At 41.9% G+C, this 23,396-nt stretch overlaps 1 protein-coding gene across 1 annotated transcript in view; it reads left to right on the top strand.

The window, feature by feature from the left end:
• LOC120553207 (thyrotropin-releasing hormone-degrading ectoenzyme-like) overlaps positions 1–18,346 on the top strand; it is a 265,616-nt gene extending 247,270 nt beyond the window's left edge. The window contains exon 20 of the mRNA XM_039791371.1: positions 18,144–18,346. Coding sequence (XP_039647305.1) covers positions 18,144–18,161 — 18 coding nt within the window. The 3' untranslated portion in view covers positions 18,162–18,346. The remainder of the gene's footprint in view (positions 1–18,143) is intronic.
• Positions 18,347–23,396: the final 5,050 nt, after the last annotated feature.

The raw sequence follows: 23,396 nt of genomic DNA, 5'->3' as shown, positions 1-23,396 counted from the left end.
CTGAAATCTTGAGATATGAGCCTCATATTAAGACAGAACTCTGCTCATGTACAGCATTTTCTGATCACCATCGTCCGAAGGAGGCCATTGACAGTTAGTATCAATCCGTAACAAATGACTGTAAGACACGTGTGCCAGTTTCACGCAATTTGTCCCAGTTCCATACTTACGCCAGAGAGTATCCATTATCTACTGATGCTGGCAATGCACGATTTTAGCTGTTTAAAAAAGAAGAAGAAAACGGTCTGTAGTGTGTGAATGTTTGTCTCCAGAAACAAAAATGTCTCCAGAACAATCCTGTCTCCTAAACATTACGTCCCCATGCAACTACAGTAAACTGCATTCTCAATGATGTTTCGAGAGAAACTGCTTTCACTATTTTACCTTGCTGTCAGACAAGGCCAAAAGGCAGAACGGGGGAGTTGCTGCTCTACAGAGAATACAGAATATTTGCGTTGCACCATTCGTGTGAGTTTGTTCGCGGAATCATGTTTGGATCATTTGTGTTTAATCACGCTACTCGCGTACCTGCCGGTTCAGAGGGGAGCGTGCCTATGTTCCCACAGCCCTATGTTCCCACATTTCTAAATTTCTTTTCCCAAATTAGGCCCTATGTTCCCACATTTCCTTTTTCATAAATTTGTATCAGATTTTATCCCCCTAACCCTAAAACATGTTGTGGGAGGATAGGGCTTAAATTGAAGGGAAATGTAGGAACACAATACCTAATTTTTTAAATGTCCTAGAAATGTGGGAACATAGGGCTTAATTTTAAGCAAAATCTTAGAAATGTGGGAACATAGGGCTGTGGGAACATAGGGCCTAATTTTCAGTAAAAAAAAATATCTCAGAAATGTGGGAACATAGGGCCTAATTTTCAGTAAAAAAAAAAATCTTAGAAATGTGGGAACATTGGGCTGTGGGACCATTGGGCTGTGGGATCATAGGGCTGTGGGACCATTGGGCTGTGGGACCATTGGGCTGTGGGATCATAGGGCTGTGGGATCATAGGGCTGTGGGACCATTGGGCTGTGGGACCATAGGGCTGTGGGACCATAGGGCTGTGGGAACATAGGGCTGTGGGACCATAGGGCTGTGGGAACATAGGGCTGTGGGACCATTGGGCTGTGGGACCATAGGGCTGTGGGACCATAGGGCTGTGGGACCATAGGGCTGTGGGAACATAGGGCTGTGGGAACATAGGGCTATGGGACCATTGGGCTGTGGGACCATAGGGCTGTGTGACCATAGGGCTGTGGGACCATTGGGCTGTGGGACCATAGGGCTGTGTGACCATAGGGCTGTGGGACCATTGGGCTCTGGGAACATAGGGCTGTGGAACATAGAGCTGTGGGACCATTGGGCTCTGGGAACATAGGGCTGTGGAACATAGAGCTGTGGGACCGTTGGGCTGTGGAACATAGGGCTGTGGGACCATTGGGCTGTGGGAACATAGGGCTGTGGGACCATTGGGCTGTGGGAACATAGGGCTGTGGGACCATTGGGCTGTGGGACCATTGGGCTGTGGGAACATAGGGCTGTGGGACCATTGGGCTGTGGGACCATTGGGCTGTGGGAACATAGGGCTGACTCCAGTTCAGAGCTGTAGACACCAACGACGTTTCTTTTTCTCATCATATGGCCAAAATAACCACTGATGCTGCTTGTACCTGGTGTGGGAGTCACCGGATACGTCTGTAAATTAAACCGCGTCATGCATGGATTAATAATATCACCTGGCAGAGCAAAAACACTGGTAATGTTTTACTGCCTTCTCCAGGAAGTAAACGTTACGTCTGATGTCTGCTACTTCCAGTACTTGAAGTACAGATTGTGCTGTTTTTTTTTATTTCAAAAGGTGGATACAAAGTATGCATATAACATCATGAAGCTAATGAAGCCAAAAGTCTGAAGTCATGCAAACAACTTTTAAAATGCTTGTTTTCTGGATGTAGTTCAGATCCGCCTATTCTCATGAACCAAATGTTCGAAAAGCTACAAAAAGATAAGCACTGTATTTTTTGGTTTTCCCAGCTTTTTTTATTTATTTTTTTTGCAGTGCGCACCACATTGACCGCAGCAGTATAAGACCGCAGCTGGCCGCGCAGGGAGGAGGTCGGGCGGATGGGTAGGTCTTAACACACAGAACTTAGAGGCCAGGGACAGAGTTCGCTTCCTGGGGAAAACAAAAGACTTTCGCCCAGGAAATGCGTGTTCCTTGGGTTTTAATATAAACCACAAAAAAAAAAAACATTACTAGTCGTTTCGGTGCCTAAACTTAACTTTCGTCGCTGCATAACTCTCACTTTTTCTTATACTTAACCGTAATCTCCACTGAAATGACCGGCAGCTCACGGTGCTCTGTACCCGGCTCACAGTCACCTGTTCTCGGGTAGTCTATATCCTCGACGTTCCACTTCCGGGATTGCTCCTGTGCCGCAGGAAATTCGCCTCATTCGTGCTGCGTGGAGAATTTTGCAGCCTCGCCTCTTTCGCGCCATTTGCGCCACGTTCCACGACTTTGCGTCTTTGCTCTGGCTTCGTATGGAATCGCGCTACCGAATTCCCGTGAAACACGTTTGGTGGGAACACGCCATAACACAAACAAACTAACCGATGGAGGCAGCGGTAGAGCAGCAACGTCTACAGCAGGACGCTGCTTAGCTTCCGTGTCGGTACTCCTGCCTGCTTCTCCAAACTGGAGGGCGTGCCAACCTCCATCTACTGTAGCTAACACACTGAGTACGGAGAAGTAGCTCATACAACCACACTTCAAAAAATCCAAACTATCCCTTTAAAGGGCTTCATTCAAACACATTTCACTTGATTGTTAGACCCTTCCACTGAATTTGGAGCCAAAGTTTTAAAGCACTTATTACTTTGTTGAACTGCTTGGAATCTACTGAGACGAAAACTGAAACATTAGAAATATAGACCTTAGAAATATAAGCTGCTATACTGTTATTGTACCCAGATTTTCTCTTTTTGAAAATGACTGCAAAGGCCGCAGAGAGGAGAGTTCTACATTGTCTTTTTTTTTATTCATCCGACAGTGTGTGGTTAAAGGTTAATGTTGCTTCTCTGTGGGCCTCTTTGAAAGGCACATTTCATGTGGACACCTTACTGTTGGAGAAAAAGAAAAAGCTAAAACACAAGCCGTCCATTGCTTATTTCTCCCTAATTGCACATTTCTGTGTTCCATATTTTTTGTTGTGCTTTAGGTGTTGTTCTCCCTGCAGGCACCATGACCCACTGCAGGTGGAAACTGCTTTTTTCTTTTTCAAATAAAGAGCAAGAGTATAAATAAAATGTTTTGTCATTGTTGTGCTTGTTAAGAGAAAAACTGTGCGTTTCTATTAAAGCGTCCAGCCGTGCAGAACCACTGTAACAGGAATTTAAAAATGTCACATCGCTCACAGAGAAACCACAAAAACTGTGTGTGTGTGTGTGTGTGTGTGTGTGTGTGTGTGTGTGTGTGTGTGTGTGTGTGTGTGTGTGTGTGTGTGTGTGTGTGTGAGTGAAGTGAAGTATTTTAGATCAGCATATTCTCTCTTCAAAACAAGCCTCACAGGGGTTTGTAATCATTATTTAAAGATAAAAAATAAACTAACGACAAAATAAATATTTCACTGGCATTTGTAAAGTTTCCCACAAGTAGCTAATTTCGTGTGTGTGTGTGTGTGTGTGTGTGTGTGTGTGTGTTTCCTCTACATTCAGTGTGACTATATTTTAACAACAGCAACTTTAAGGAACTTTAGTTTTGTGTTGATTTTGGCAGTGGTTGGATTTCCACAAGGTCCACCTCCTTGTGTCGTAAAGATCTTGATCTAGCGCGTGCTTTTGCGAGCGAGAGGAAGACGCAACTTATTTTTAATACCATCTTCTTTTTAAACACAGTTGTTTGCAGGATGTTTTTAGGTTTACTTACTTAGGTTTAGGCAACAAAAGTCCTAGGAAAAGATCGTCGTTCGGGTTAAAATAACTAGCCTACGTTTATTACGTAAACTACATTTGTGACGTTAGTTAAGAATGTTACGTAAGAAATGTTGCATAAGAAAGTTAACTAACATAGCCTAAGTAACTTTAAAAAAAGTCAATGTTGACTTTTGGTTTCACACAGGACATAGTCTATATCCAAGACGTTTCACTTCCGGGATTGCTCCGGTGCAGCCAGAAATTCCACCGGATGTTCCTCTTTTCCGCCAGATGTCACTCTTTACGGCCAGATGTCCGTCCCCTTTCCTCTTTCTTTGTGTTGGCGTTCTAACCTCCGGTGGATTTGTGAGGACTATGGTTAACTGCTCCTCAGATCTCTGCAGGGTAAATCCAGACAGCTAGCTAGACTATCTGTCCAATCTGAGTTTTCTGTTGTACAACTAAAACAACTTTTGAACGTACACATGTTCCACCAAAACAAGTTCCTTCCAGAGGCTATTTGGCAGAGGCATCGTGGCTCTGTCCGGTGCTTAGTGCCACCCACAACGATTGTGATTGGTTTAAAGAAATGCCAATAAACCAGAACACGTTTTTCTCCCATCCCAGAATGCTGTGTGGACTACCCAGGGCTGCGGAGGAAGGTCTGGCAATGTGAGACTACGCAGGACATGAACAGCAGTCACCCGGCTGAAAATCTGTGTTTGTTTTACCCATCGACCTCCTCCCTACACAGACTTTCTCGGTCTTTATACTACTTCAGTTGCTCTGAGCGTCTCATATTGCCGTGGATGGGTTTACGTTGAAGTTGAAAGCCCGGTGTGTCTCATACAGACCCTAAGGGATGCCTCGGTGCGTCAGAGTCCAACGCCGAGGGCCACTGAACAAGCTGCCGTATTTGACGAGTTGGGAGTGAGAATGGGTTGCCTCAAATCCCGCATTTCCCTCCATCTGTTGACCGAGCGACCAAGGTCGACTCGTGTTTCCACCCGTGCTCTGTCACTGTTGTTCTTTGGTCAATTCTTTTCTTTTTCACTTTGCTAATCCTGCTCCAGTATCAGCTATAACCACAAAATATATAACGTCACAAATAAGATTCTCTAAAGAAAAATCTCCTCCTGCTTCCTTTTAACTGGTTAACGTACGACTCACTACCAAACTTTGCCCGGAAAAACTTAATATGAAAGCTGTTCCGTCTGGGTGCTGGAATCGTTCCTTTGGATTTGGCAGTGGGTCACTGACCGGGGAACAGACAATAAAAATAACAATAACCAATTTTCTTGCTGATGGTCTCGTTTGCTCATGTAGCTCATATAGAGGCATCAGTATAAAATTGAGACTGTTTCATAACCAGTTAAAAACGACTTGTAGTTGCTTTAAATATTGCACTCCTGAGTGCTCTTGACCTCATTTTTGTATAATTTGTGCGTCTGAGGCATCCAGCTGTTAGAACATCTTCTGTTTGTTCTGAGTGACGTGACTGATGATCGCGTCGAGCTGCTTTCTTTTCTCTAAACTTCAGGACTTCTTCTATAGCAGGCTTCAGTTCAGGATTGAGGCGTCTCTCCAGGGGGGGGCAAGGCAGAGTTGAAGGGGCGTGCGGAGGGAAAGATGAGAGGCAGAGATCCTGTGTGAGGTGAAAGGAGCCGCATGAAAACAGGCTCATGCTGGTGTTCTAAAAAAACTGGAAGTAATTGATTGTTGTTTTGCTGCTGGTTAACACGGCTCAGGCATGGGATTAAGGTGCTTTCTTTATCGGAGTCATAACTCTGTGAACACGCAGACATAATGCACATATCTTTATATATATTTTGATTCAGCGTGACGTACACTTTCCGAGGATGTCATTATCTCCCTATAACTCCAGAACATGCCAGAGAATCACCACATTTTTTACTTTTTTTTCAGCATCAAAGTTCTCCATTGATAGTTGTCTGTATATCCATGGGTACACTGCAAACAGGAGCTGCTAATAGATGATCCAGCATACTTTAATGGTGACAATTTGCCAAAATCTAAACAAATATAGGCTAATATATATAAACAAAAATGGCTCCATGGCAACATATAATTCTAGTCTATGGTTTAAATATGCAAAGAGGCTGCACTGCCGAAGAGTTCAGTTGTCTGTAGTCTTGAATGGCCAGACCTTCGTCCACAGCACAGCGGAGGAAGGTCTGGCTAGTTCACACAGGCATTTTTTTAAACCAATCACAATCGTCATAGGCGGCTCTAAGCGCCGGACGGAGCAACGGTGCCTCTGCCAAATAGCCTCGGGAGGAACTTGTTTTGGTGGAACATATGTACGTTCAAAAGTTGTTTTAGTCCTGCAAGAGAAAACTCCGATTGGACAGATAGTCTAGCTAGCTGTCTGGATTTACCCTGCAGAGATCTGAGGAGCAGTTAACCATAGTCCTCACAAATCAGAAGGTAATGGACATCCGGCCAAAAAGAGTGACATCCAGCAGAATTTCCGGCAAAACCGGAGCAATCCCGGAAGTAGAACGTCGTGGATGTAGACTAAGTTGTATGTAATGTTACTGTTGTGACACAATCGGATCAGGATTGTTTTGTGCTTCATATCCTATCATCTACTGGCTTGACCCTTGTGAGTTGATTCTGAAAGCAGTGGCGAACGTTTGGAGAACAAAGTGACCCGAAGCAGGGTTCTGTTCACAACGTTCTAAAGGCTTAATGAGACGCACAAATACGTCAACACATTCTCACTCCCATCGCGTAAAATACGGACGCTTGGTCAGGTGCCTTTGGCGTTGTCATTGGTAGGGCTGCAGCTATCGATTCTTTTTGTAATCGATTAATCTAGCAGTTTATCAATCGATTAATCAGATGTTTTTTTTGCGTTTTTAAACAACCAAAACTAGGGGAAAAAAGCAAAGTTTTCGGAAAAAAAGCAACATTTGTATTGCCTACATTGCTTACAATATCATCTCTCAAAAAACTAAACATATTAAGTGCATTTAAGTGCCATATTACATTGTTTTTAAAGATTAATTTTAAAATTAAGTTGTGCAATTTAACTTTCAGAACTACAAGTTTCAACCTGAGACTGATCTGTATATACAGTAGGCCTATATGTAAATATTAGTTATACTCAATCTATTTTCATTTATATATTTGATTCTAATGTCACACAGCTCTGTTACACTTATGCTATTAGATCGTTGATCAGCTGTTTCTCCGTAGAGAGAGAGAGATTAGCTGTTTTTCCGAAGGGATAGTCAACGCGTCAGCTCTTTAGATCAGATTGTGGTCACCACTACGTATTTTCTTGTCTTTGTTTTTGGTAGTTGTTGTGTTTGGTTTAGTTTCATCGTCCATACGACTGTTATTTACTTTTGTCGGTCCTCTTCGTGGAACGGATGATTAAGTTAGACTCAGTGTTTTCTGTTGAGATGCTAAAGCACTGACGTCGTGCTATTATCGTGGTAAGCTAGTTCCATTTTGCAGTAGACACAATGTACAGAGTTTTAGTTTTAATTAATTACGTTTGAACTGATTCCAAACTTTGGACACTTTCTGTCGTTTTCTCCACCCTGTCTCTTAGCCCCTCGCTATTTACGCTCTGGCATGTGTCGCCAGCAGCAGACTGAGCCGCGTCTGTGCGACAGTAATAATGCTCCGTGCGGAAACACCGTCCGTCAGCGATACAACGTTGGTAACATTGATTTAACGAAGCTTCGAGGCAAGTCATTTTGCATCGAGGATTTTTCGTAATCGAATTATACGAGTTATTCGAGGAATCGTTTCAGCCCTAGTTATTGGTCATCATCATTGTATCAATAACAACACACAGCCTTCGCACTGAAAACAGACGTGGCGACGTCATTTTATGGCTCGCGCACCTCGCGCCAGGAACACAGCGGCCACCATAAACTAAGCTTACCTATGTTTGAGACATCAGGCGGCTGAGAGCAGGTTGAATCTTTTCAAACTGCTGACAAATATACTCGGATAAATACCTTAAAAATAAACATAGAGACAGACAGTTAGTCAGACAGTGAGTTGAACTCTGTGATTGTTTCTCTGCTTTCTCTCTATTGTTCTTTTCCTGTCACTCGTCCTGCGCTCCCATTACTCACCCTGTAAGAATGTGATGTTTAAATTGCTATGTTTTCCCCTTGGCAACACCAATCTGTCACAGCCGTGATTTACAACAACAAAACCACACCGTACTCTCTCTCTGTGTGTTTGTGTGTGTGTGTGTGTGTGTGTTGTGTTTGTGTGTGTGTGTGTGTGTGTGTGTGTGTGTGTGTGTGTGTGTGTGTGTGTGTGTGTGTGTGTGTGTGTGTGTGTGTGTGTGTGTGTGTGTGTGTGTGTGTGTGTGTGTGTGTGTGTGTGTGTGTGTTTGTGTGTTCTGCTGGGTCAGAGAATCGAAGGTAAAATTGATCGGAGACGTTTTCAGGCTGCTGTGACAAGAAATATAATTATACAAAACAAAGTGATTGTGTTGTGATTTTGTGTCACGTTACAGGTCATTTTTGTTTCATTATATTTCCCTACATGTTGTCCAGTAACACTAAGAGAAAAGTTGTTTTTAGAAACATTTCAATTTGAACTTTTTTGACGTGGCAGCAGTTCTTTCCGTTTTAACGGCTGGCGTAACAAAATGTCCTCCGACTGTGTTGATGCCATCGTGATGCCAAGGTGCACTGCATTATGGTGTGGCTTTCATTGTAGAGGAACCATCCAACACATTCTCACTCCCGTTGCGTCAAAAAACGACTCTTGGTCAGGTGCTTTTGGCATTTGTTATTGACGCAAAAAGTCTCCTTTAGCTTCCTATTTAGACACGCTTGGTCGGGACTCTTGGCATCACTTTTTGACGCCCTGGGTCGGGACGTAGGTTTAACTGACATGCGGCACAAGAACGAGACAGTTAGGTTTAGGAAAAGTTCGTGGGTGGACACGCAGGACAAGAACGGGACACGAACCCCAGTCTCCTGAGTGAAAGTCCTGTGTTGTTTGACCCATCCACCACCCCAACCAACCTTCTTAAACCGTTTTTCAGTCTTTCGTACTACTCGCTACCGTTGTCGCTCTTAATACTACGTCATCTTTCGGTGTCGTGGTCAAGCTGCTGCTATGCATGGTGACTTCCATATGACGCTAAAGGGTGATTTTTGTGTCGGTATTCGACGCTGAAAGCCACTGACCAAGCGTCAGTGTTTTACGAGTCGGGAGTGAGAACGGGTTAAACCAGTCGCATTGCATTCAATACATAAATTGTGCTAAGCATTAAAGCATTCTAAGCATTCTTATGTTAGCAGCAGTAGTAGAGTCACGTCATAGTGGAGCTACCCCAGGGTTGTGGATTGTGATGTGACAGTAGTAGTAATGAAAATCCCTCTGCAAGACGAATTGGAAGCACGGCACAAAAGTGCAGAAAATCTAACCTAAATCTAAGGACAATATTTCCCTCTCAGATGAAATGGAGTAAAAGGATAAAGTACCATGAAATGGATGTATAAGTATCTCAAAATTGTTAGTTACATTCCACCACTGCTCATCTACACACATTATCACATGGAAATGGACGTTTTATGGACATATTTACTGTTGATATGCTTCACTGTTTGCCAGTAAATGTGTTGTAGTTATCACACTTGTTTTATGTAACCTCTGCTTTATCATTTCATTCGCTGGGTAAATCTGGAGAAATTCAGACTTTACGAAAAGTTAATGCTGAGTGCATGAACGCACCATTAGTTTTAGTCTTTTTGAGGTAAAGGATCCAAAATGTCTCCCTTAGAGCCAATCAGGCAGCCCGGTTTATGTTTCTACTCTCCGACACGATAAACTTAAGCTGTTAAAAGGTAGAGAGCGAAGAAGAAGAGGAGGAGGAAGAAGAGGGAAATCGTTTTTTTTTTTGCCCCAGGAAAGAAACTCAAAACTGGAGAGGAAGGGAAGAAGAGGAGAATTTTTCCCTCCGGCCAAGAGAAATCAATCAACCTGACACAGACGTCTGTCTTTCTGTCTGTCCGTATGAAATAAGAAAAACAACTGAAGTGAATTATTTAAATGTAGCTGTTGCTGAAACTTATGCTTGAATAACTGCAAACACACACAAACACACAGGCACACACACACAGAGCAGTATATCAGCTGTGTTTGTTGCTCAAAGCATCTGAGTCTTTTCCGCTCTTTTTTTTTTTTATCCCCCTCCACCCTTCCTCTTTAATCACAGCCTGGCAGACTGCTCACTGTGTGTGTGTGTGTGTGTGTGTGTGTGTGTGTGTGTGTGTGTGTGTGTGTGTGTGTGTGTGTGTGTGTGTGTGTGTGTGTGTGTGTGTGTGTGTGTGTGTGTGTGTGTGTGGAGGCGTGAAGAAGACCATGAGTGATGGAACAAAAAAGAATCACAGAGAATGAAGAGTGTGACAGAAGAAAAGAAAGAAGGAAGGATGTAAAAGAGAGAAGAAACATCTTTAGGTGGCCTGAAGATTGAAAAACAGCTGCTGCAGATGGAGAAAACAAACAAACACACACACACACACACACCCCAAAAGGCCGGTCGACGTGTGTGTGTCTGAGCACAGATGTTTCTAATCTGATCTAATTATCATTTACAAAGAGACGACTCACTCCTCCTGTGATGGTCGGTTCATGGTGCGTTCACAAACATCTTCTTACCATAAGAAATAACCCTGCATTCAAAAATCCTACATAAGTTAAAGTACAGAAGTATTATCAGCAAAATGCACATAAAAGTACCGAAAGTAAAAGTACTCTTTATGCATTATGGCCATTTTCATAATAATATGATTGGATTATAATTATTGATATTGATGCATTAATGTGTTCATCACTTTGATGTTGCAGCTGGTAAAGGTGAAGCTGATTTTAAAGGAATACGCCACGGTTGTTTTTGTCTTTTGTTGGCTCACTTTTACTCACAACATGCTCACTGGCAACATAGGATTCCATTCACTATGCTAAGCTAACTAGCGGCGGCGCTGCCGGTGTTGCACTGGACTAAAACAATGCATGCACAAGAAATGCTTTGGCCCACCTATCTACAGCTAGGGGAGACAGTGATAAGCCCCATTTCAACAAACAGTGGTGTATCCCTTTAACTTTTTTTATACTATTGGCGGCTTAATCCATAATAATACATCATTTATTATTTGATTTATATTTTGTATTAATAATCTGAATCTGCAAAGTAACTAATGCTGTCAGATAAATGTAGGGAATTAAAAAGTACAATTTTTGCTTTCAAAATGTAGTAGGGTAGATATATAAATTAGCATAAACTGGAAATACTCAAGTCAGGTAACTGAAAATTACTTAAAGTAATAATCTTTTTCGTTTAGGGCCCCTTCACACCTACCTCGTTTTGTCCAAATTTTCAGATTTTTCTGTTTGATCCGAACCAAAATTCTATGCGGTCGCATTATTGCAATGTGAAACCAAAATTAACTGGATCAAATATAACAAAAATATGGACGTGGGTTCAGACTTTTAGGGTTTAAAAAGGCCCTAAAATAAATGTCTGTTTAGTCACTATCCATCCCTGAATGAGGTTACACATTGGTTGAGCCTATGGCCCACTGTTAAAAGTAACAGACACACTCTTTAACTTACTTGTGTGTGAAGCAGCGTGCTGTTTTTTCCCGTCTCTGCTAGCGTTGCGAGTAAACGGTTACTATGGTCGAAAAAACAAAGAAAACAGGGACGACTACAGACAATGAAACTTCAAAGTGAAAGTGAGATCCAAAAACACACCTGCAACCACAGCTTATTATTACCACAGGTGCCGCCAAAGAATCTCAAAGCTCTTATTCCTGCCCCGAGGAGCTGAGGATGGATCTCCGAGGAGCTATGATCGAGGATACACAAGAGCAGCCTTCCTGGAAGCCGTGCAGCTGAAAGCCGTTGCTAACTCCGCCCAATTCACAAATTCACGTGACTCTTCAGAGGAAAGGACGTCTCATCCCTCTAAAAACACATTTCCTGCCCCAAGGAGCGAGGATGGAGGAAGGATCTCCGAGGAGCTACGATCGAGGATACACATCATTAAATTTACTCGCGTCTCACCCATACTTCCTCGTTGGGACGGACTAAGGCGCAAGGAAGGGAAGCAAGTGAAGGAAACGTGGATGCAATTTAACGACCTGAGACGTAGCATCCAATCACGTGCCAGCCTGGCTGTGATTGGATAACAGGTTTGCTGAAAGGAAATGAAAATGTGATTGGTTCAAGTTTAGGGTGAAATACAAATGAGGCAGTTTGGTTTAAGGTGGAATTACATTTATTGTGCCATGTTTTCAGTGCAAACTAAAAGAAACACTGCAGAATTAAATTCAATTAAATTGCAGGGTTGGGGGCAGATTTTTGTTTCTGCAATCATCTTGATGGTATAATAAGAAGAATTCATGTGATTGTTTCTTTAATGGAAAAACACATTTAAATGCCACTTCCGCTCTCCAGGCGAAACTTCACTTGTCCACCAATTATCTTCAGCTCGTTCAGATAACAGCTGCTTCGTATTCACAAGAAGACACAAAGGCCAGAGGAGGAGGAAGAACATTTTGAATAAGACACTTTAACTATTAAAATGCTTTAATAGGCGCCGAGCAGACCACACATCTCTAATAATCAGTTCACACCTGCGTACGGCACAAATGAACAACACACTGATGATTAAGCTTTTGTTAAAGAGTAATGAAACACGCCTACACACACCTCACAACAAAATCTACCAAAGTGCAGTAGAAGAGTGAGTGGGAAGAGTGACACAACCCGCCTTCAAGCAGGAACTTTAGTTTCAACTTTATTCAGAGAAACAAGTCGTAACATAAACCAGGGAGAAAATTTGGAGAAAAAAATTGCGTCAATGTACTCTTTGATTTCATTAATAAGAAATAAGAACTAGGAAGGAGTGAAGGAGGTCTGACGGAGGAGGCAGGGAGGTGAACTCTCAGGCTTTTAGTGGGCCTGTCTGATTCAAAAATTCCAGGGCCATTTTTCATTTCCAGTCCGTCCCTGGTCATAGCTGTGTATTTTAACTTTGTTTGAAGGTTATTCTGCCCCCAAATGGCCAGACACAACCTTATCTTTATAAGCTTTAAATTCAGTAGATAACATCCTCGGCTGTGAGCACATCTGATGCAACCCTTCTAACTTTTAATATTGAAGCCGTCCTCTTCAGGAAATCACTCACTTGTTTAAAGGTGCAATATGTAATACTGACCGCTAGTGTTTAAAATAGTTACTGCAGTACAAATTCTAAATACTGGAGAGTCATCTCCCCTGCCCCCTCCTCCCCAGAAGTTCACGGAGGTTGCCAGGCTGAGACCGCAGCATCCACAACAATGTTGCTTGATGCTTGTCTCACATTGGACATTACTTCACAGCACAGCGGAGTAGCTAACATTAGATGCCGGCTATATTGACAGTCATAAAAGCCTGTGCTCACGCGGAGCTCTGTACCCAACTGACAGACACACTTTTTGGGCTTAGAATTACAGTAGGAGCCGCTAAGAACACAACAACCTCGCCGTCCTCTCCACCCAATAGACAGACACACTTCCTAGGCTTAGAATTATCTACGTTAGGAACCGCTAAAAATAACACTACACTGCCGTCCTCTCCACCCGACTGAACACACTTTATTGGCTTAGAATTACGGCAACAATCGCTAAACACACTGCAAACTCACGGTCTTCCCGATTTACAGCTCCCCTCTATTGGCTTAAAATAACTCACCGTTGTCGGCTACGGATGCTGAACAGGCTACACATTGCAAACAGCCGTGGCCGGCTTGCGTGGTCCTCGGGTAACGTTAGCAGTTAGCAGGGTTAGCAAGGTTAGCATGGCGGCGTTAGCCAGGACCATTCGGGATCACTTTACTGGCTGTCTCAATTGTTTTTGCGAGTAACCAACTTGGGTACTCTAGCTATATAATTCAGTGTGAGTAATGTTGGCTTGTTGAAATGACATAAAATGCCCGTCCCTTGTAGCTGTGATAAATTAGCCTGAAGCTAATGCTTACCGGTTCAGGAGGAAATTAGCCAACTCTGCGTCCTTTTGGGCTCTAAGCTGTCTCAATCTTTCAAATACATCTCCAATATTTACCAGGGGGATGTTACATCTCTGGTCACGCAACTGTTAGAAACATGGCAGTTGTTTTTAGGTCGGGTAGAATCTATCTCCGTTGATCCTGTTCGTTTGTTTGCTGCTTTCATGGCTGTACTACCGTTACAGCTGTAGCGCGCTGGGTTTATGTTTTTACAGTTATATCTGGCAACCCGGCCTGGCTGTCAAACTGGGCCGTTGATAACAACACACAGGCCAAAACACAAACTGATATTCCTTAACGGAATGGAAATTTCAAAAGGAGAAAATACTGACATTAGCATTGTTGTCAGAAAAGATAGTATTTCAACTTAGCATGTTTCCTTAATATCTGATGACGCATAGGGTTCATTTTTATATTTTAAATATATTACATATTGGACCTTTAAATTAAATTCTGCCTCACAGTCCATCAGCCTCACAGCCAAAATAAAAAGTCAATAAAATATCTTGTAGGAGCTCTGTTCCCCTCCATGTGATGTTAATTTCTCACCTCCAAACACCATATTGAGTGCCTTCATACTTCTACGATTACCATCTTGTTAATCACAGCTTGAGTGATGAAACTCGCATGATATTCCACTCAGAGATCGTTACTTTAGGCTTTTAATGTCAGTCCAGACTCATTTATAAAACCAGAACTTCCTGCAAGGGAATACTAATGCCGTGTAAATATCAAATGAAGCTTTGACTGAAGGTGAATTCTGACATTTTTCTCTTTCCTCGTTTTTGCTCCCACCCCCTTCCTCTCCACCTTCCCTGCTTCCTCTAGCCTCCTATCTTATTCTTATTCTTCCTTTTAGATCATCTTATCTTTCTCTCTTTTCTTCCCCTTCTGTCTTCTTTCCTTGTTTTTCTTCGCTACATCCTATTTTTGTGTGTGTTTTCATCTTCAGCTCCTGCTGACGTGACATCAGTTTCAGCCATAATGACAGAATTGGGAAAATATTTTAAGCTAACAGATGAAACACCATGAAACGTCCCTGGTTGATTACTGACATTAAGAACATTTTTATTTTTGTATTACAGGTTTTCTGGAATGTTATGTTTAAATATGCACATTATGCATTATCTTCTTAAATTTGCGCTAATGTGCATACATTTCCAGAACAGATATGTGAACATTGGATAAAGCCAGATTCAAAATTCTTCTTTCATTTTGCTCATATTAGAGTCAAAGGTTTTTACAGAAGGGATTTTGAATATCTCTTTTTATCAATCCATAAATCAGAAAACACTGTCAACATCCATAATCCATGTTTTTTAGGTTTAAAACGTTACAGTACATAAACCAGTCTATGAAGGATATCTGAACAAAGCCCTGTGTAGAAACCTTCAGAATATAGATAGCATTGAAAGTGGAAAGTTTGGTGTGTGTAAGTGCTACTAAAAGATAGATTTCTGACTCAGAGTCTGAGAACAAAATCTTTAAAGATATGGATTGTAAAATCTATACATTTTGAAGTGTAAATGTAAAATTAAACCATGCTATTCTGATATAACCTCTAAATACAATTATGAACCTGAAAATGAGCACTTTAAAACATATAACTCACACTTTGAAACTTCCCCAGTTGATTACTTAAATTAAGTCAAATATTTTTTGTATTACAAGGTTTCTGAATTTTTTATGTTTAAATATGCAAATGATGCATTACCTTATGCTAACTTTTGGTGAATTTAGGAGAAATCTACAGACACAAATAGACAAAGTGTAGTAAAATAAACCTTTTCTTTCCACTAGACTGAAAGAAGACATGTTTTGGAAGCAAAATAGCCCCAAACCTCTAAATTGAAAAAGCTAAATAAGTTTTTGCCTGTAGTGTCTGCCCTTGAGTTTTATGTTTGAAACCTGCAGAGAGAAATTAAGATTGAGAAATCAAACAAACAGGAAGTGGAATCAGGCTGCAATGACAAACCTACACAAACACATACTCACACACAAAAACACACACACACACACACACAAAATATTCATTTGCATAACCTACTGCCTCTCCAGTGAATACACACCTGTTTTATCTTCTTTCTCTTCACATGCATTTCCCCCATTTCGTGTGTGTGTGCGTGCGTGCGTGAGTGCGTTTTGGGAATTACGGCGCAAGTGACAAGTTCACGAAAGAGTTATTTTGTTAATGTTCAGAAATAAAACAAACAGGAAGTGGAATCAGGCTTCAATGACATACCTATACACTCACACTCACACACACACACTCACACACACACACATATACCTACTGCCTCTCCAGTGAATACACACCTGTTTTATCTTCTTTCTCTTCACATGCATTTCCCCCATTTCTGTCATTTCTTCCCACTCTCTGCGGTGTGTGTGTGTTTTTTTTGTGTGTGTGTTTGTTTTTTTTTTGTGTGTGTGTGTGTGTGTTTGTTTTTTGTGTTTTTTTTTTTTTTTTGGGGGTGTGCGCGTGCGTGCGCGTTTTGGGAATTACGACACAAGTGACAAGTTCACCTTGACTTCAGCAAAACTGAATTATTCTGCTCTCTGCTTTCCTCTGTGGCAGAAAGACTTAGCAGCTCTATTTATTTCATTTCGTACACCTTTCTCTCTATTTTCTGCTTCCTCCTGCTCTCCTTCCTCTTCTCTCCTTCCTCTGCTTTTCATCCTTTCTTTTCCACTCATCTTTACTCACTTTATTTCCATTTTCTTAAGTTCTACTCTGCTTTTTTCTCTTAGTCTCTTTTGGTCTCCTTTTTTGTTTCCTCGCCATCTCCTTTCGCTCCTTGCCTCTTATCCTTTTTCTCGTTATTCCTATCCTTCCCACCCACCACGTCTCCTCAATTCTTCCCTCCTCTTCTCATTTCTTCCCCTCTTCTCTTCACCTCCCCTCCTCCTACCGCCCTTACCTTTGACAACCTTTCCTTTACTTCCTTCATATTTCTCCATCTTTCCCACCACCACCTTCCGCTCCTCTTTTCTTCTACACTTTCCTTCCGCTCCTCTCTTTTCATTCTTTTTCTTCCCTTTGGTCTTCTAATCTCTTCTCCTTATTTGGTTCTCCTCCATCCTTTGCTCCTTTCTCCTTCTATTTCGTTCCTATGCCTCCCTTTACTATTGTTCCTCCTCGTCTCTTCTTCTTGCCTCCTTTTCTCATCCTCCCATCCTTTTTTATCCTTGTCTCCTTCTTTCCTTTCCTTCTATCTGTTCTTCTTTTTCCTCTCCACCTCCCCCTCTTCTCCTCATTCCTTTTCCTCTTCTTTCACTACCTATTTACCATTTTCTCCTCTCTCCTTATTTTCTTCTCCTTCCTTTTTACCTCTTTATATTCCCCACCTTCTCTTCCTCCTGCCTCCCTCTTTCTCTTTCTCCTCTTTTTCCTCTTCACTTCTCCCCTCTTCTCCTAGTTTTCTGTCCTCTTCACCTCATTTCCTCTCCTCTTCTTTCACTTCCGAACTATTTATTGTTCTCCTCTCTCCTTCTTGCCCTCCTCTTTCTCTCTTTATATTCCCCACCTTTTTCTCCTCTCCTCTCCTCTCCTCTCCCCTCCCCTCCCCTCCCTCCCCCTCCCTCCCCTCCCCTCTCTGGTTATCTCTCCTCTTGTCTGTCAGATCTCTCGTTGCATTTTTGTCGCTCTTGTGTGCCTCCTCTCGATGATGGATTGGGTGATGGATGCTCTGTTGCCACGGTAATTTGATGGATGATTTAGCGAGCGATACGAGGGGCAGCGAAGCCTTTGTTACATGTCTGGACTTTTAACTTCTTGATTAAGGCTAAAATAATACATTTCATTTTAAATAAAAGTAAGATTGATTAAACAAGATGTGAAGAAAAGGTTAAAATAACAAGGCTTCATCCCAACTGATTACTTCCATTGGCACTGGTTGCCCAGACAACAGGCAACTTGCTATGCAAATGTTACCACACACACACACACACACACACACACACACTGTCTGAAGCTGTGATGGTTATGAATGACCCAGATATGAATCATAATTAAAGAGTATTTCCCCAAATGAACTTTCTGTAACAAGGAGAAATGGGCGGTGTGTGTGTGTGTGTGTGTGTGTGTGTGTGTGTGTGTGTGTGTGTGTGTGTGTGTGTGTGTGTGTGTGTGTGTGTGTGTGTGTGTGTGTGTGTGTGTGTCGTCCTTGAGTTTTGGCAGGGGAGATGAATGAGCTGTAATTACGCTGATCCAAAGATAATCGCAGGAGGAAAAAGAAGAAGAAGAAGGAGAGCCAAGGTCGACCACCAGAGGAGGAGAGCAGCTTATGAAAAATTCACCTGTGCAAACTTCAAAACTTCAAGGAGTCAAAAAATGTGGTTTCAGTCAAAGAATAGAAGTTTTAAAAGAGGAGGAAAATTTGAAATGTTGACTTTTTTCACTATTGGATGCCATTTTACAAAGTAAATTCATATCCTACTTCATGACTTTAGTTCCTGTGTGTAGTTACCATGTTTCATTTTCAGCCTCATTTTAACCTCTTGAGTTTTTAGTCCGTCTCTGAGTTTGGTCCAATACTTTAGGGATTAAAAAAACAAAGACTAAAGTAGAGTTTATTCTCTGGATTCACTTCCTGAGTTTAGCGTTTGAATTTCCCAAGTTTAGTAAGTTCCCTGACTTTATTTTCTACGATGTTCCTGGTTCTTTCTAAGCAGGCCACGACGCAGTGATTGGTGGGCGTTTTTAAAGGATTACAGCAGCTACAGATGTCGGCTCTTTTTCACTCCTTTTTCAGAGCCCCTACTTTGATTTGATTTGATTTGATTTAATTGTAAGAGAGTGCCCTACACATGACAAAAGGACATCAAATACAATCGAGGATAAAAACACAAAGTCCAAGACTTATTTCCATTGTGGTCCTCAACACACATCAGGACAAGACAAGATACTCAATGACATAACATAAAAACATTTTTCTTAAATATAAATAGTAACTTGCCCTTTAATCTATTCCGCAACCCTCTCTAGTAACCAGACCTTGATGCTCTTTTTAAAAGAGTTCAGGCTGGAAATGACTTTAATATGACGATCTAACTTGTTCCACTGAACTGCCCCCATATAGGCAAATATTCCTTTCCCTAACACTTTCCCTAAATTTATAAGGACACAGGTCAGATATGCTGCCACGAGTATTAATATTGTGTGTGTCCTTTACCTTAGTTATAAGACACAACAAAAAAATTGGGACACTACCCTACGTTATTTATTGCTGTCGGGGTGTAAAGACCATTACAAACAATATATGAAAAAGTGTATAATGGAAATAGTTACCAACCCTGCCTTTAAGTTTATTCCCTGCATATGGGCCATGCTTTAGTTCTTGGGTCTGTTGGGTCTAAACGGCTCATTTGAGCAGGGAACTGGGCACCGAGAAAAATAACAGTCTAAAAATCACATTTCTATACCATTTGATATCTCAATCACTCTGTCAACGGGATGGTGGCAGTTGAGGCTGCTCTGATTGGTCGTCTCTGTGTGGCTCATCAGTGATCATGTTGCATCACTGTTTGGTCGTTGCGGTGTGTCTGTCACTGCCCTCGGCAGCGCAGACACACACTGGGATTGTGATAAAATACAAGAAAAAAGAATCCTCCAATCTGGCCGACTCAGAGGAGGATCAAAGGGACCCTCCTGCTGCTGCCGCTGTGGTTGAACTCAACAATGCACCTCCTGCAGAGAGGAAGAGGAGAAGAATGAGAGGTTGGAGGGAACTGACCTGCAGGCAGCCGTGACAGAGAACTATACTGCTGCGCACAAAGAGAGAGACTGCCAGCTGAACACCAGCATGCTGTAATGTATACTTATAGTATTTATAGTTTTTACAATCTTGCAGGAAAGGTGGAGCAGACACCCTGACCGTCATCAGTCACAAACAGGACTCACAAACTGTCTCTTGGTATACGTCAAGGCATCAGTGTTGTGGTACTGGAGATCGGTCTTGGTCTCAAGACCAATTTTTGAAGGTCTCGTCTCGGAATCGACCGCAGTCTTGTCTCGGATAAAGAGGACTCTGGATTTTTTTTTCAAGACCACAACCGCAGGGATTTCGCTAAACTGCCTGTGCATTGTCTGATTTAGGCCTATGTGTTAAAACCAACCAACAACCAACAACTTGACTCATATATAACTTGAAATTTGTTACCTTAAACCCCCCCTCTACCCACCCCCTTTACACACACTCCCAAGAAAGTGAATGTGGGAGCTCTGGCTGTCTAACACAAATCTGGTCTTGGTCTTGTCTCGGTCTCAACACACTCTGGTCTTGGTGATGACTTGGTCTCGGTTTAGGTGGTCTCGACTACAACACTGCAAGGCATGTCCGAGTAGTTGTGCCGCAGCCGAACAGACTATCTGGACCGAGTCGCCGATGAATGAAGATTGTTTATCATAAATGTAAAGTACCTCTTTCACTCAATGTAATGGTTTTAGGTGTTATTCCAGTGTTATCTTAAAGGGATAGTTCGGATCTTTTGAGGGACGCCCCCAGTTTGGAGAAGCAGACAGGAGTACCGACATAGAAGCTAAGCAATATCCTGCTGTGGATGTAGGCAGCAGCTAAACGCATTTAAACACTTAAAAAAACTATATATATCAGTTTTAGTGTAAGCTATATTTACAATATTTTCACCGCTTTCCCTTGCTGTCAGACAGCCCTTTATGACGGGGAACTGAAGCCGTTATCTCTGCTCTATTCAAAGCCACCAGACTCCTTTTCACATTTTACCTCGCAGAACACGGGAGTTGCTGCTCCACCGCTGTCTCCATTGGTTAGTTAATTTGTGTTATTGTGTGTTTTAAAAGGGTTAGGAACTAACAACTAATGCAAACTGCTTCTCCAAACTGGGGGGCGTGTCGATCTCCACCTACTGTAGCTAACACACTGTCTACGGAGAAGTAGCTCATACAACCACACTTCAAAAAAATCTGAACTATCCCTTTAGCATCACTTGCCATCATTCGTAATCATTTTATCCAACGGTTAATTATTTAAACCGTCTGCTGAGCAATTCACCATTTTGGACAGTCTGAGTCTAAGAGCCGCAATGCATTTTGGGGCGGTTAAGTATGTTAAGTAAACTCACGTCACATACTAAAAAATTCATATACATCCGGGCATTTCTTGAATAGACAAAATCCACATAGCCTACTGTGCATACTCAATATACCGTCATATTTAGTATGAGTAGTAGCCTACGCAGGGTGCGATTTGCCGGGGGGATGCATGGTATTCCTCCCTTTCTGGTCTACATGTCCCTTTTTTATCCGCGGTGGGTATCCCCCCCCTCAAAGTGATCAATGCTACTTCACCAATTATAGCCTAGACCAGGGTTTTTTATATGGTCCCCCTTAAAAAAAAAAGATTGAAAGGGGTTTTAAAAAAAAAAAAAAGTGTTTTTTTATTATATATGGTTATTAATGATAAATGATACTCATCTACGTGAAGACACTGATCATGTTAATGATTTCTCACAATAATTATCAACAATGACTTACCAAGGTGGGAAACAGATAATATCAATATTAAATTTTCATTTTTAGAACAGGCCTGAGGGCTACTCATGTGGTCCTTGGGGGCTACCTGGTGCCCGTGGGCACCGTGTTGGTGACCCCTGGCCTAGACCATATATTGATTTTACTAAAAATTGGAAATATTTTAAACTAAGTAAAGCGCTGTAACATGAACAGTGTATAGTGCGATAGAACGATAACATCCGAGCGGCAGTTGCTGGTTGTATTTAGCCGCTACAGAGCCCCGGGACGCCGGCTTTGTTTAGCCGCCAATAGGTGACTGCGAGCCGGGTACTGGCATCGCCAGATGACGGTCCTTTCAGGGGCCACGGATGGTAGTGGAGTTTAACCTGAAAAAGTTAGCGTCATGCGGCGATGACCGTTAAGTTTGGGGAAAAGATCAGATTTGGATGAAAACACTCCCGAGGAACGAACAAGAGTTTCCTGGGTGAAAGTATTTAGTTTTTGCCGGGAAGTGAACTCCGCTCTCCGGCTGGAAAGTGTTTTATGTTGACACCACGTTGTGCTATTTCATTTTGAGATTATTTTCAATTGGATATTGAAGTGCATAAGTGGCACTGTATCAATGGTTTTGAAAGGGGGATTTAATTCTTGCAGGTTTTGTTTTGTTGTGCATTATCAAAAAACATCCCCCCCCTCCGCTTTCTTCACAAATCGCACCCTGCTAGTGTGTTAGTATGGGATTTCCAACAGAGCTCTTGTTCCTGGTTCGGCTTTAAAGGGATAAAACACTTCACATTTTTCATACAGCATACAAGCTGTGTCTATATTCAGCCTCACAGAGCTGCTATGACTGTGGACTTTTAGTGTTGTTGACTTTTTACTTAAAGCTACATTGTGTAAGAATTTCTCCTGTGTAGCGATGAAATTGTATATGACAACCAAGTGAATATTACTTTCTAGCCCTTCTCATTCCGAGCGCGTTTTAACTCCTTTAAATGAGCTCTTAGTATCTCTGTCATTTACACGCACTGCAATATTAACTTTGGTCTTGTTGCTTTGCATATTTATTCAAATATTAAATCTTACAGACTAGACCGGTGCTCCAACACGTTTATATTCATCTATTCTCCATTATACTTTTATCAATCCTGTTTTCATCAGTATCTATACACACTGTCTGTGTACATCACATATGAATTACTCTCTCTGCAGCTCCTCTGGTGGCTGACTCTGGATCAGTCGATTTCCCTGGAGCCCTTTTTTCTTTAATTTAATGCTTTTTAGGTCTTCATGGTTGTGATGTTGCCGTGGGGATTCGAAGCAGTCCTGTGATATTTTAAATGTGTTAAAGGATTGGGGTTTTTTTCTCTCTCTGTCAGGCACTTTAGCTGAGGCTCTTTTAGCAGCTCTGCAGAAACTGCCACTGGTTTCGCTCGAATCTGCAATGAGTCAGACGGCAGATTATTAATCATCTTAACAAATCAATCTCTGAGATCAATAGACTTGCATCCCAGACATCTTCAGGAAGCTTTGCATTTTGAGAGGAAATCAAGGCCGCATGGGTTAGAAGTTACTTTCGGGAGGGAATCGAAATAATGTTTGGTATGCAGTGGTGGGAAAAGAATTCGGATATTTTACTTGTAAAGACCACAGTGGAAAAATACAAAGAAAAAGAAGTAAATAAGTTCTGCATTCGTGTGTTAACTTACCGTATTCTCAGCTAAATGTACTTAAAGTATCAAAAGTACAAGTACACATTATGAAAAATACGTTTTAGAGAGTTATATTCCTATATATATTTAAGCTTTGGTGTTTATTGCCGGTTTAACTAGGATTTAACGTTCATGTACATGTACAAGAATCCTTGTTGCTGCTCAGGTTCTTTAAAGAGCCTTTCCTGTCTAATCTAACTGTGCAACTATTTGCTTTAAA

Source organism: Perca fluviatilis, chromosome 23 (assembly GCF_010015445.1).
Source record: "Perca fluviatilis chromosome 23, GENO_Pfluv_1.0, whole genome shotgun sequence".
Taxonomy (NCBI): domain Eukaryota; kingdom Metazoa; phylum Chordata; class Actinopteri; order Perciformes; family Percidae; genus Perca; species Perca fluviatilis.
This window is presented reverse-complemented; position numbering and strand designations above follow the sequence as displayed.